The following is a 14,097-nucleotide window of genomic DNA, read 5'->3' as shown; positions in this document are numbered from 1 at the left end:
CCCATAATGCAAAGCATTGAGTTCCCCAAAGACAAGCCCAAACAGCTCCTATTAGACATGGTGGTGGACAGGTGATGCTTTGGGATTCTGTTCTTCTCTTATTGACGTGAAGCTTGATGCCGGGTTTTTCTGTCCTGACCACATATCTGTGACTGAAGACGATAACGCTCCTCTAATCTCTTACACGAATGATGCAGGCAGCAAAACGATCTCTGCGGGGCACAGATGGCCCGTCGAGGTGCGTCATCGCTGCAGTTTTCATCCAGCTGCACCTCACGAGGTTCTTCCCTTCACGTCACAATCTGGAAGGAAGAAAAGAAACGAGAGTTTCATCCATGCAAAAAGAATTCTAACTTATAAGTTCTGAAAAAGACATCTTTAGGAACCAGGAGTTTGCTTTACGGCACGTGTGTCAAACTCAAGGCACTCGGGCCAAATGTGGCCCTCCGTGCCATTTGATGTGGCCCAAAGAGCATAAAAGTTTTTAATTTCTTTAAATAAAAAATAAAAATTGGTGTGTATTTATTCATATCTAGGGGGATTGGACTTAAAATATGGGATTGGGCAACTGTACTTTAGGACTTAAACACTGTCCATATAACCTAACCTGACAGAATCAAATTTAAAAGGATTTATGCTAAAGTAATAAGCAAACATATGTTTTCTATGCATCTATAATTGTCACTTTAAAAAGTTATAATAAATAAATCATGAGTTATTTAACATTAACCAGTTACATTTATTTTTCCTTACATTTAGTTACATGTATAAGTTATATCTGGCCCTTTGAGGACAGCCGCTCTGCTGATGTGACCCTCAGTGAAAATGACTTTGACCCCGTGGGGGGCTCAAATGAAAATCCATCCATCCTCCTCTGGTTGTTGATTTAGAAAACATCAGGACATCAGGTGGATTTGTTTGTATTTTTTCATTGCAGGGACAGATAGAAAAAAAGAATATGACAAGGCTTAAGATGACGTACAAATAGAGAACACCACATCTGGCTAAAATGTAACTGATTTTAAGTCAATTAAGCCTCTAAAGAATCACAAAGTACTTTCTATTTCACTTGGAAATTATTTTAACTGGTTTTTGTGTTTAATTTAAAAATCCACTCCGATAAAAATGTATTTTTCTGTGTTTTTAACATGTTCTTGTGGCATTTTTCTGATGATTCAGAACATATTTGTAGAAAATTAAGATTAAAACTGCATTTCCAAGTATTTCTTTATTTTCATTGCTGTGAATCGGAAACAGACAAAAAAATGCAGTTTTTGAAAGATCGTATTTATGACGTAGAAAACACGCTGGGCGGGGCCACCAGCTCCCTGCTCCACCCCTTTCTGATGCATCTTCTTGCAGACAAATAGAACCATCTACGTCTTTGTTTTCTGGTCTGAGCTGGATTCTGGATCAGAACCGTACGGATGGATAGCTCTGATTTTCCCACCATTTTTGTTGCACCAGTAATGCTAGGTTGGGGTGTGAGGGGCGGGAAGCAAGAGGGAGAGAATGCAAACAAAAGGATGAGGGGAAGTGAAGGCAGGCTTACTCTCATGGATGAAAGGTCAACATTCTTTAAAGAAACTAAACACAACAGATCACACCATCACTTATGACAGCAGTCCTTTGTTCCACCAAAGTTTCATCATAAAGGCCTGCGTTGTGATGAAAGAGAGCAGACACCCGTGTTGGATGACTTCTGTATGAGTTTGAAAAAAACAATATGACCAATAATCACAATACAAGCCTCATGATGACTGTGTGTTTTTATGTTTTAATACAAATCTGAGAAGCAGAGGAATTTATGGAAACCCCAAATGGTGAATTCTTTTCAAGCCTTGTGGAAAAAATGTTGTCAGGTCAGAGTAGATGACGCTGTTTTACTCTCTGCTGATGTCTTTGTTGCATCTTCAGTCTGGCTGCAGACATCTAATGCTATCAGAATGCAAACTGGATTTTTATCATTCAAATTTAAGAAAGATTTCATTTTATTTATTTATTCCTTTCATTAAAGCACTACGTATACAACCACACAATGTTCATTGAATAAATCTTCTCTTCAAAGTGTACGCAAATTCCAAGATGCATTCAACACAAACAACAAAACAACACATAAATGGAAAAAAGAAGACAGCAGAATTTAAAAAAATCTTTTTTTTTTCATTCTGCTTCTTTACTTAATCTTAATGAAAATCACATTTTGAATGAGCTTCCACAGCCGGTTTACTACAACTTTCAGTTGTCAGAATTTCAACATAAACAAAATAAATATTTCAAACAAAACCATTTTAAATGATAGTGTTGTGAACATTTTTTTAAATGGAACCATACATATGTAACCTTTTAAAACATCCTGTCGATCACATTTATTATTAGTGGTCTGAGCAGCTTGATGTTTAAAGTTAAATCTCTGTCTGATTCTTTCTGTGTAAAATGACAATTCAATTGAAAATAACATTTAAAAGAAATCATTGAGGTTTGATCATTAGAATAAAAATTTAAAGTAAGCTTAAAGTAGCAGTGAGGACATAAACTTTTGAGTGAAAATGAATCAAATGCATCTGAGAACAGGCAGGAATTTAAATAAACTCACTTTTTCAACTGATCTGAGGCTTTCTAGAAGAATGTTCTAGATATTATGTTTTGCTTGTTTGGTTTCCATTTGTTCTCACTTTTACCTTTTCTTGGTTTTCTGTGCAGGTAAACTGTGACTCCGCCCACTCACCTGTGGATCTTTTTGTCACGGCTGCCTCCACTAATTACCCACTCTGCGTTTAAGAAGTTCTTCCTGAGGCTCCAGTGGCAGCTCATCTTTTGTCATAATGAAGTCTGTTGCTACATTTCTGAAAGTGTTTTGCTTTGTTAATTTAATCCTTGGATTAAATTTGATCCTTGGATTAAATTAAGCGTGGATGTTAAAATCTACAACAACAATTACACAATCAAAAATCAACACGTCATAGCCTACATACAAGGATATTTATAAGCATGGTTTTGGATGAGGTCCTCGGCTGTCGGGCCGCTTCCACAAGATGCCTTCTTTACACTAAAATAGTTCATTGAACAAAACTGCAACAGCCCCGCCTTTTCTGCTTGTGTTTTCCCTCACTGATAACATCATGGTTGGGAGGATTTGACTCAATGACGACAGCAAAAAGTTATTTTTTATGTTTAGCTTTTAGCAAGCTAAACATGATAATGTTCACAAATAGTTACATCAATCAAAGATTATATACTTTAATTGATGGCGAGATAGCTATTTATTGATAATATTTTTATGAATTAAGGAAGTTATCCAAGTAGAAAAAGCCACAATGTGATTTCATTTATCACAATAACTTCTTTTCTCAACGATATAGATGAATAAATAATAAAGGGTTTACATTTATCATTTATCAAAGCCACCAAAAGATAAGTTGAGGAAGAGGAAGCTTAAGGTTAAAATATGTCTTTCACAGACAAGTTCCAGTCTGTGAGGAGGAGCTGGCAGACAGGTGAGCTGTTCGTTGGCGTGTATAAATACCAGGTGGTTTTGTTTTGAAGCAAATATGTTGGGTCTGTTTGGAGTCATGGCTTTCAGGCTGATCTCTGTGACTGTGCTGATTCTCTGCACACAAGGTAAGAAGCTTCACAGCGGATCAGAACCATGGTCAGAGTCTGAGATTCCTTCAATAAAACAAACTTCTGAAATATGTCTAAGAATACGCATCAACATTTTAGTCTGTTAGATATGTTTTTTGATGAAATTTAAATTGTATTCAAGTCTTTAGTTATATAAGACCAGCTGCTGTTACAAACCTAAACTTACAAATTAGCATCATTAACTTGAATAACAAATTGAAATTTTGTCATTTAATTCAAACATTGGTACATATTTGGGTTTTAAAATGATTAACAGTTATCCATTTGGGATGTAAAATATACAAAATACACATAATTCTTGTTCTAATGTTTGAATTGTTTGCACTAATATACAAAAAGGTGTAAAATAAGGGCCTTGCAACAAGAGGTTTGGGTTATTTTGAAAGATATCTTATAAGGGTTAAATTAATAAAAACCTTTTACATATATTTAAATATATATTTAGCAAATCAGTTGAACTTTTCATAGTATTAAAACTAAAGCACGGAGAACAGGTAAAAAAGAAATAAGCATATAACATGCAGACCAAGAAATGGTTCCAGAAAGACATCCAGAGTATTATTAAGAGAAAATGTGACCTCAAAGGGTCTATATCACGCCATACTTTAGCCTTTCAGCCTTACAGTATATATGATAATATTTTACCGTTGACAAACTAAAAAAAACAAATTTTCAAAATACTGTTTTGGAAATTAACGTTGAAGTACACTTAAAAGCTCAAAAAGTTGATTTTGATATAGGCCCTTTAAACCAAGTTACATGATTTCAGTTCATGCCATTTAAATGCGATTTTTAAGACTTTTTATTTTCTACGTTGGCATTTATAAATGTGATTAAGATGTTGATTGACTAGTCAGTTTTTTGTTCGTTTGTTTGAATGGATTGAAGAGTGCGGAAGGGCGGATCAACATTTAGAAAGGTCTTGGTTCAGATTCAAAATTTACTGAATTGACCAAAAGAGGGATTCTTGTTTTTTTAAGGAGAGGGGCGTTGGTTAAAAAGTTAGAGGAAAAAGGATTTTTTAAAAAGAGCAATGCAGGAAAATTTAAAATCCAAAAATTCTTTCTCAGCACCAAAAAAAAGAAAAACCTGCAAATATTCTGATGGTCATCTCCTACTTATTGTCATTATAACACAATGAAGAAAATCTGGCCTTACCTGAATTATTTATACTGAATTGCAGAATAAAAAACGTCTAGTTTGGTTTGGGCTTTCTTTTTCATTTACAGCATCTTGAAATAAACTTGGTTTTACATTGGTGCTTTATTAAAAGACCTGCTTAGAAAGTTTGAGGCATAAAGATCCAGGCAGGTGAAACATATACATTTATGACCATTTTAACCCTGCACAGCTGCCCCCCCATGATATAAAAAGACCACCCCTCCAAGTTTTGAGTCAATATCTGTATCATTATTCATCAGAGATGAAGATACCATCAATGCAAGCTCTTTTAAGCATTGCAAAGACAACATATTTTTAATATTGTATACAAAATGTTTTATTATTGATGAATTATTATATATCCCTAATCCCAATAACCCTCATACCTAATCCCAATAACCTTCATACAATTGCATGAAAACAGCTCGGATTTTGGCAAAGGCGGGGGTGCTGACGGCCCCAGCCTTTGCCAAAATCCGTGCTGTTTAGATGCTATGGCAAGAGGAAAGGATTTTTTTATTGGAAAATATTAATTCATCTTCTAATTAATTCATTCATTTAGAAGATGAATGAAAAAGATATTAATTAATATTCATCAATAATAAAACTATCTGAAATACATATTTCTGATCATTTCACTGTATTTTTAATGGGAATAATCACCCCCCACCCCCACCCCCATATAAAATGTTCTAGCTCTGCCACTGACTAAACATCTGCATCAGAAACAGATTCAACTGCAAACACATTTGTGTTTCATTATCTGTTCCTGTCTGTGGGACTGAAAAACAACACAAGCTTGTGTTGAAAAAAGGTACTTATAGAGACAGTAAGGCCAGTTTGTTTAGTTACTAAATATAAAACTAGTCGATGACGTCTTTTAAGTGTTTAGAGGATGACTCAGTAGAAAAACCTGCTGAGCTCAGATTCTGACTAGTGATAGAGTAAGTGACTGTCGGTTGTTGTAAAAGAAGAATGCACGACATTGGTACGTTCCATTTTCACGATGTCCCTAGAGGTGGCCGTGCAACCTCAGGGACTCTGCAAGACAGATGCACCCGCTCCTCTTTACGACCCTCCATGGACCAGACAACCCTAGAAACTCAGAGCACAAGTACGGGTCAACCCCCCTGTACGTGTGCATGTGACTAAGGGTTTACTGCTTCACTATGAAAAAGGGAGAACTTTAAAGTTCTGCTGTCACTCAAGACAGTAAACTTGGCATAAATCAAAGAGTGACTGTCTGATTTTGTTTTCTTTCTTTCTGATTTTCATTCCAGAGAGTGTGGCACAGCTATCTGGTGAGTGAAACTTTTATTCAGCTTTTAATGTTTCAGGGTTTTTTTTTTTAAAGAAAGTCAGAAACCTGGACACAAACACAGTACAAACACAACAAGAAAATGTCTAAGAAAATAAAAGGAATGTCAAAAGATCAGCCATAAGGCTTCCTAACTGATTCTTAGACCCAAAAATGTAAAAGGTACACAAAAATGATTTTAATAAGCTCAATACTTAAGGTTCCTGTGTCTGGCTAATGGAATGAAACTATCAACCCTACCAGATGAAAAGGATAGAAGGCAATTTAGTTTTCACTTTTTGTTAAGACAAAAAAAGCTTTAGAGTAGAAGATCAATAACAAACCTGACAGAAAACAAGAAAAAAGATGCCAGTGGAATTTGTGAGGGATTTTTGATTACCAGAAGTTCTGAGTCCACAAAAGACCAACTGGTAGTTTTTCTCTGCAGATTGTGGTCAGGCAAATCTAAACACCAGGATTGTTGGAGGACAAGATGCTCCTGCAGGGTTCTGGCCTTGGCAGGTCAGTCTGCAGACATCTGCCCACTTCTGTGGAGGATCCCTCATCAACAACCAGTGGGTGCTGACGGCAGCTCACTGCTTTAAAAGGTGAGCAACAGCGTATAAATCATGACAGCTTTGGAGCTGTATAGGAAAAGTTGCTTCATAAGAAACAAAAGATCAGATCAACCACTTATAACTTAAGTGCTCATCAATTCATTAATTCTTTGAGTTTTTGATTTATTACTGATTTTGCTCCAAATTAAATGTCTCACAGTTTTCTTTTTCTGTTTTCTTTCTCAGTGGCAGTGCATCTGGTGTGAACGTAGTTCTGGGTCTTCAGAGTCTGCAGGGATCAAACCCCAACAGAGTGTCTCGAACAGTAACGACTTTAATCGTTCATCCAAACTACAACTCAGTGACAGCAGATAACGACATCGCCCTCCTGCAGCTCTCCTCACAAGTAACCTTCAACAACTACATCACTCCGGTCTGTTTGCCTTCCACCAACAGCACCTTCTACAGCGGGGTCAACACCTGGGTCACCGGCTGGGGCAACATTGGAACTGGAGGTAGATTAGTCATTGAAAGAAAAAGTTAGCAGGCTTCAGGCTTTACAGACTTCTGTATAATAATAACTGACATTTAAATAACAATGACAAAGTTCTTTGAATTTGATAGGAATAATTTAGATGCTGTTCTCTATGTTCTTTGAATGCAGCTATTTTCGAATATTACAAACAATCAGAAGCTTTTCTTTCATGGACTACAGATGTTGTCAGTTGATCAATCTTTTTCTTCTCTTAGTCTCCCTTCCTGCCCCACAAACCCTCCAGGAAGTACAAGTACCGATTGTGGGAAACAGACAGTGTAAGTGCAGCTATAGCTCCATCACTGACAACATGGTGTGTGCCGGGTTACTGGCAGGAGGCAAAGACTCTTGTCAGGTGAGTCCCCTTTATTTTCCTGTTTTCATATATTTCTCTGAATTCTTCCTTGAATTAAAATGTTTTTCATCTTGAAGGGAGACTCTGGAGGTCCGCTGGTGATTAAGCAGAACAACCGCTGGATCCAGGCAGGAGTTGTGAGTTTTGGAAATGGTTGTGCTCTACCTCATTTCCCAGGAGTCTACACCAGAGTGTCCCAGTACCAGACCTGGATCAACACCCAAATCACCACCAATCAGCCGGGCTTTATCACCTTCACCTCGACTGGAACTGACAGTGACCTCAGTGTGTCGTGTCCAGGAGTGCCACCAATTAATACTACTGCCACAACTATAACAACTACAACAACTTATGTACCCCCAACAACTACAACAACCACTAAACCAGCTGCACCAACAACTTATGTATCTCTAATACCAACTACAATTATCACAACTACAACAACCGTGACACACCCAACAACTACCACTAAACCTACAACAACCACCACCCATTCAACAACCATCAAACCTACAACAACCACCACCGATTCAACAACCATTAAACCTACAACAATCACCACCCATTTGACAACCACTACAACAAAAACTACAACCCAGCCACCATTCACCACACCCAAAGGTAACCATTTGTTATAAACAGAATAAATGTAATGTCAAGGTTAACTTTCATATCTGCTTAATGTATAGCTATAAAATTTTCACACAAAAAACAATATATTACCAAAAGTATTGGCTCACCTGCCTTAACTCACGTTTGAACTGAAGTGCCATCCCATTTCTAACTCAAAGAGTTCAGTATAATGTCGGTCCAACTTTTACAGCTATTACAGCTTCAACCATTCAAGGAAGGCTGTCCACTAGGTTGAGGAGAGTGTTTCTAGGAATTTTTGACCATTCTTCTAAAAGCGCATTGGTTAGGTCACACACTGATGTTAGTGGAGAAAGCCTGGCTCTAAGTCTCCGCTCTAATTCATCCAAAAGGTGTTCCATGGGGTTCAGGTCAGGACTCTTTGCAGACCAGTAAAGTTCATCACACCAGACTCTGTCATCCCTGTCTTTGTGGACCTTGCTTTGTGCACTGGTGCACAGTCATGTTGGAAGAGGAAGGGCCCGCTCCAAACTGTTTCCACAAGGTTGGGATCATGGAATTGTGTCCTCCACCAAATTTCACACTCGCCAGAAAGCAGCCTGGAATGTACCATTCTCCTGGCAACCACCAAACTCAGACTCGTCCATCTGATTGCCAAATTGAAAACAGTGATTCATCACTCCTGAGAAGGCGTCTCCACTGCTCTAGAGTCCAGTGGCTGTGTGCTTTACACCCCCTGAAATCCATTCCATGAAGCCCTCTGTGTACTGTACTTGGGCTAATCTGAAAGTCACATGAAGTTTGGAGCTCTGTAGCAATTGTCTGTGCAAAAAGTTGGCGACCTCTTTGCACTTCAACATCCACTGACCCCTCTCTGTCAGTTTACGTGGCCCCAAACTGTGTTCTGATAGAGTTGACAGTTGACTGTGGAATATTTATGAGCTAGGGAATTTCACCACTGGGATCCTATGACCGTTCCACTCTGGAATTCCCTGAGCTCTTAAGAGTGACCAATTCTTTCACAAATGTTTGTGAACATTTGTGATAGAGGGTCCACCCTGTGACTGGAAGGTCTTGAGTTCAAATCCAGGTTGAGTCATACCAAAGACTCAAAAATGGGACCCAATGCCTCCCTGTTTGGCACTCAGCATTAAGGGGTTGGATTAGGGAGGTAAACCACCAAATGGTTCCTGAGCGTGGGTATGTCTGCAGCTCACCGCTCCCCCAGGGGATTGGTATAAATGCGGAGAACAAATTTCACACACCTAGGAGTGACAGATAGTGGGACTTAAAAAGACTTTAACTTATACACTTGTGGCCATGCCAAGTGGTTAGGACACCTGATTCTGGTGAGCGAATACTTCTGGTAATATGTCGTGGATGTATAGGAAAGGACTTCATGAAAGTATTTTGTAAACATCGGGAATTTTATGTTTTAATTAAGTAAAATACTCATTTTGGTATATCTGAATAAATCCTATTTTAGCAAATTGCTATTGATAAAGCCATAGTAGGTCTTTCAAGTTTGTATCTTTCCTGCAGCTGTGGTTTGTGGACAGGCCACCCTGAATTCCCGTGTTTTAAGTGGAAGTTCAGTGGTAACTGCAGGTCAGTGGCCTTGGATGGCGAGTCTACAGAAAAACGGACAGCATGTGTGTGGAGGGACACTAATTGCTCTGGACTCAGTGCTTAGCGATGCTAACTGCTTCACAAGGTGAGTAACGTCCAAAGCTGACGGCTTAATGCAGATTTGTGTTCAGTGTGATTGGCTGATGAGTTAGAATGGCAATTCTTTGCGCATCACTGGTGCATCACAAAAACCTAACCTGTTTTCACCACAATGAACCGACACAAGTGTTTGCACAAACTATGACAAGCAAAGAGGTCTAACAACAATTCACTTCTCGAGTTCATATCTGGAGGCAATTCCTTCCAATCACACCACTCCCTGTGCCCCTATTTTATGTGCTTCAATTCCTAAGTGGGCATTGGAGTTCCTCGGGTGGACAATGGAGCCCCCCTTGGGGCACATTCTAGTGCCCCCACAAGAAACACCAAAATAGTGGGATACTCTGAACTCCTGTTCAGCCCATAGGCCGAAACCACAGTCAGGGACCCAAACAATAGGTCCTAATCCCTGTGGTGCAGGGTTATAGCTGTCTACCTCTCATTACAAGGTCTCAGGTTTTGTTCCGAGTATCCTTGGTTATGGGACTTAAACCCATGTTGCTCTTGGCTGTCTGAGCAAGGCCCTTCATGGTAGCTCTGCCATCGTCATTGTGTAATTGTGTACACTGATGAATGAAATTAACTGTAAAGGCGCTTTAGTGAAGAAAACATAGCTCTATATGTTTACACAATATATAACTAACCATCAATAACTGCTGTCTTAAATAAAAAAATCTGAAAAGGTTATTTGCAGTTCTGGTAAGTCCTCATTGAATCAGTCATCTCTTCCACAGTCCTCCTGTGGCGTCTGAGTGGACGGTTGTGTTGGGTCGTCTGAAGCAGAATGGATCAAACCCCTTTGAGGTGTCACTGGATGTGACAAATATCACTCTGAGCAACCAGACAGGGTCCAATGTTGCTGTGCTGCAACTCTCCACCCCGCCCCCCCTGAATAATTACATCCAGCCCATCTGTCTGGACAACGGAAGAACTTTTACTGTGGGAACAACATGCTGGGCTGCAGGCTGGAGTTCTGGACGTGGAGGAAGTGAGTCACCAACAGGAGAGATTCAGACGTTCTCACAAATGTCAAAAGCACCAAAGTTCTTCATGTACTCTTCTAGATGAGCAACTTATGCAGGAGTTCCAGACGTCTGTGTTAGACTGTGGGACAACTTCTACAAGTGACAGCATTTGTACAGAAATATTTACACTGGAGCAGGTAAATGATAAGACAATGAACTAAATAGTTCAACTATATTTAAAAAAATGTATTGTTGGCCTTGTGAGCGTCAAGAAAACTGCAAGACACCCCTACAGTCTCTGATGGGGCCGCTCCTCTCTATGACCCACCATGTACCCGGCAACCCAAAAACCCACAGCAACCATTCTGGTCAACACCCCGTATGGTGCATGTGATGAAGGCTTAAGGCTCAATCAACCAATTAGCAACAAATATATCTGTTTATATACAGCTTGGAATGCAATGTAGCTCTTTTTGAACAGCAGATATTTCTTTTGGCACAAAGTTTCAAATGAGCATGGCCATAACTGAACGGTTTTCTCTGTAGTCATGGTAGGGGACATTTTTAACAAATAGAATCTTGAAGATTTTCCTTGTTTCTACGAGGAAGAAAGTGGACAATAGTAGGAATCTGATCAGTTCACTTTGATGACATCACTAAGCAAGCTTTCCTCTGTTTACCGTCTGTTTGCTCAGGGTGACTCTGGAGGTCCGCTCATGTGTAAGCTGGATGGGTATTGGTTCCAGACGGTTGTGCTGTCATCTGTGAACAGCACATCCAGGACAAAGCAAGCTACACCCATGATGGTTTTTGAAAAAGTGTCCAACTTTCAGGACTTCCTTTTGCGCACACTGGGGACATTTTTGAGTCCACCCTCCACCAATACAGCTAGCACCAACACCACCAACACCACTTCAAATCCTCTGGCTTCAAGCGCCAGAGAGGGAACTCCCTTTTTCTTCAGCTTCCACCTCTTTATCCCCTTTTTATGTCTGCTGTTCTTCTCACATAGAAGTTGAATTTTTCCAGAATTACATGATGTGAAATCCACAAATGAGTGTAAGTAGTTCATTTTGAAACCCAGACAGGCGTTTCCTGGTTGACTATATTTTTTCTTAACATCTAAAACTAAGTGGTGCTGTTTGTTTGGGTGACAAATCAGGGATATAGGGGGTATATCTGTAAAAACTCAGAGGAAACCCAGTTATTCAGGCTTACACCCAATGAACCAGTCGACATGTTTTCTGTGACAGAATAAGGAAGTCTGTGACCCGTTCGGTTTGTGTTTTAACTCTGAAGGACAGTTGTCTATAAAATGTGGTCCAAGGACCCAAATGCTAGAATGTTGCACGTCCTCTGGGGGGCGCTGTGATTCTTTTTATCTACTTCAAACCTGTGCTGTCACAGTACAAATTATGATTTTATTTGATCCGTAGTATCTTAGATTTGATTTATTTCCTATAGAATGACTCAGAATGTTTGTAAACACGTCTATAATCCTGTTTATTTCCGTTATAGGAGCTCTGCATGATTGAACTGACATAATATAAACATCTTCAGTAATTAAATTATTTTTATAAGTGCAAAGCGCAATTAAAATCACAGCTGTTTTCTGATGGTAATTAACTTGTGGATAGACTGAATCTATTATGATCTGTTCTTTGCCAGGAACATTCACATGCAAATATTTACGTGTAATCAAATTTCATGCACTCATTTTTAAAATAAAGGTAAGATGTGTTTTTCACTTTGTGCTTTAGTTTGATGCTTAAGTTTAATCAATTCTTCAAAATATTTGCATATTAATATTTTACAATGTCTCTGTAATGATGAAAAAATTATGTGTGTTTATGCATGTTAGAACATGTAGAAAACTAAATAAATAAAATTGTGAGTCTATAAATACCTCTGTTCTAGAGCGTTCCATCTTCATTTACCAACATTGCATTAAGTAAAGGCTGAAATTCTGTGGTTGAACTGAGAATTTAAGCAGGAGAATTTGAGGAGCAGAATTGGAGAATGTTAGTTTTACAGAAGATTTAGTCAAAAAATATTCAAAAACACAGAAGTAAAGCAATCAAGGGGAAAAAAAGGTTTGCAAACTGTGAATCAGGAATCTTTGTCATTTTAGTGACAATAACACAGTGATAAAACTAAATTAGGATTTTTGGTTGTTTACAGTGAGAGTCCTATTGAGTATTGTGCAGTGGAGAATATATTAAAGTATTGCACAGTGGAGAATATATTACAGGAGAGTATATACAGTATTGCACAGTCCTATGATATTGCATTTGAGATTTAGTGAGTTGTCCATGGGGGGGGGGGGGGGGGGGGGGTTTACAGTGATCTTTTCGAGTTCAGCATTCTGACTCCTTCAGGAAATAAACTATTCCTCAGCCTGGTGGTCCTGCTCTTTCAGGATGCGGGAGGCTCGTTTCCTGCATCTGGTCTCAACGATGTCAGTGGTGGTCTGCAGGCTGCAGCCCACAGTCCTCTGCAGCTTTAACCACTCGTTGCAGAGCTTTCCTCTCTGCCACAGAGCAGCTTTCTACCACACACCTGTAGAAGGAGGTCAGGACTGAGATCCCCATCCCAGCACGCCTGAGCCTCCTCAGGATATAGAGGCGCTGATGTCCTTTTTCACCAGGCAGGAAGTGTTGGTGCTCCAGGTATGGTCATTGGAGATGTGCACGACCAAGTAGTGATCAGGGGAGGAGGAGATGCCGCGGATCTTCACAGACTGTGGTCTGTCCGTCAGGAAGTCCAAGACCCAGTTGCACAGAGTGGCCTCAGTCCGAGTGTGTGTAGTTTATGGGTGAGGGTCTGTGGGATGATGGCGTTGAAGGCTGATGTGAAGTCCACAAAGAGCAGTCGAACGCACGAGTTCTTGTTCTCTAGGTGGGTGAGGGTTGTGTGGACCACAGAGGAGGTGGCGTCCTCAGTGAATCGGTTTGACCTGTATGGATATAGGTGCAGGTCCTTGGTGACATCGATGGATTCTGGGATGTTGGTTATGACCAGTTTGGCTGGCGGTCCCAGCTCTGCTGGGACACACGGTTCTCCTGACCTAACCCAGAGCGGCGGGACGGATCGCAGTCCGAATTCTCCCACACATAACAAAACAACAAAACGCACACGTAACAAAGCATCCTCCCTTCCCCTCAAACACAAAGTTATCAATCCAGCTGCTCTGCTCAGAGACACAGTTCGCTCGGTCCACCGGCACACGAGCCAGGACCGCGCAGGGTCCAGACGTCACGGGG

At 39.8% G+C, this 14,097-nt stretch overlaps 1 protein-coding gene across 1 annotated transcript; it reads left to right on the top strand.

The window, feature by feature from the left end:
* The first annotated feature begins 6 nt into the window (after nt 1–6).
* On the top strand, nt 7–12,693 carry LOC101159194 (transmembrane protease serine 9-like). The gene is made up of 11 exons (XM_023957929.1): nt 7–71; nt 5,825–5,942; nt 6,041–6,107; nt 6,552–6,711; nt 6,907–7,175; nt 7,411–7,550; nt 7,628–8,171; nt 9,684–9,855; nt 10,604–10,857; nt 10,934–11,031; nt 11,530–12,693. The coding sequence occupies exons 1-11, from the start codon at nt 7–9 to the stop codon at nt 11,851–11,853; spliced, it is 2,211 nt and encodes a 736-aa protein (XP_023813697.1). The 3' UTR covers nt 11,854–12,693.
* Nucleotides 12,694–14,097: the final 1,404 nt, after the last annotated feature.

Source organism: Oryzias latipes, chromosome 8, assembly GCF_002234675.1.
Source record: "Oryzias latipes chromosome 8, ASM223467v1".
Classification (NCBI taxonomy): domain Eukaryota; kingdom Metazoa; phylum Chordata; class Actinopteri; order Beloniformes; family Adrianichthyidae; genus Oryzias; species Oryzias latipes.
Note: the sequence above shows the minus strand (reverse complement) of the source record. Positions and strands in the feature narration are given on the sequence as shown.

Bases quoted from the DNA above. Each gene is read 5' to 3' on its own strand.
- LOC101159194 (XM_023957929.1), top strand. From the start codon at position 7: ATGCAAAGCATTGAGTTCCCCAAAGACAAGCCCAAACAGCTCCTATTA. The intron at 6,108-6,551 runs GTGAGTGAAACT...TTTTCTCTGCAG, and splicing joins GAGTGTGGCACAGCTATCTG to ATTGTGGTCAGGCAAATCTA. The intron at 7,551-7,627 runs GTGAGTCCCCTT...TTCATCTTGAAG, and splicing joins GAGGCAAAGACTCTTGTCAG to GGAGACTCTGGAGGTCCGCT.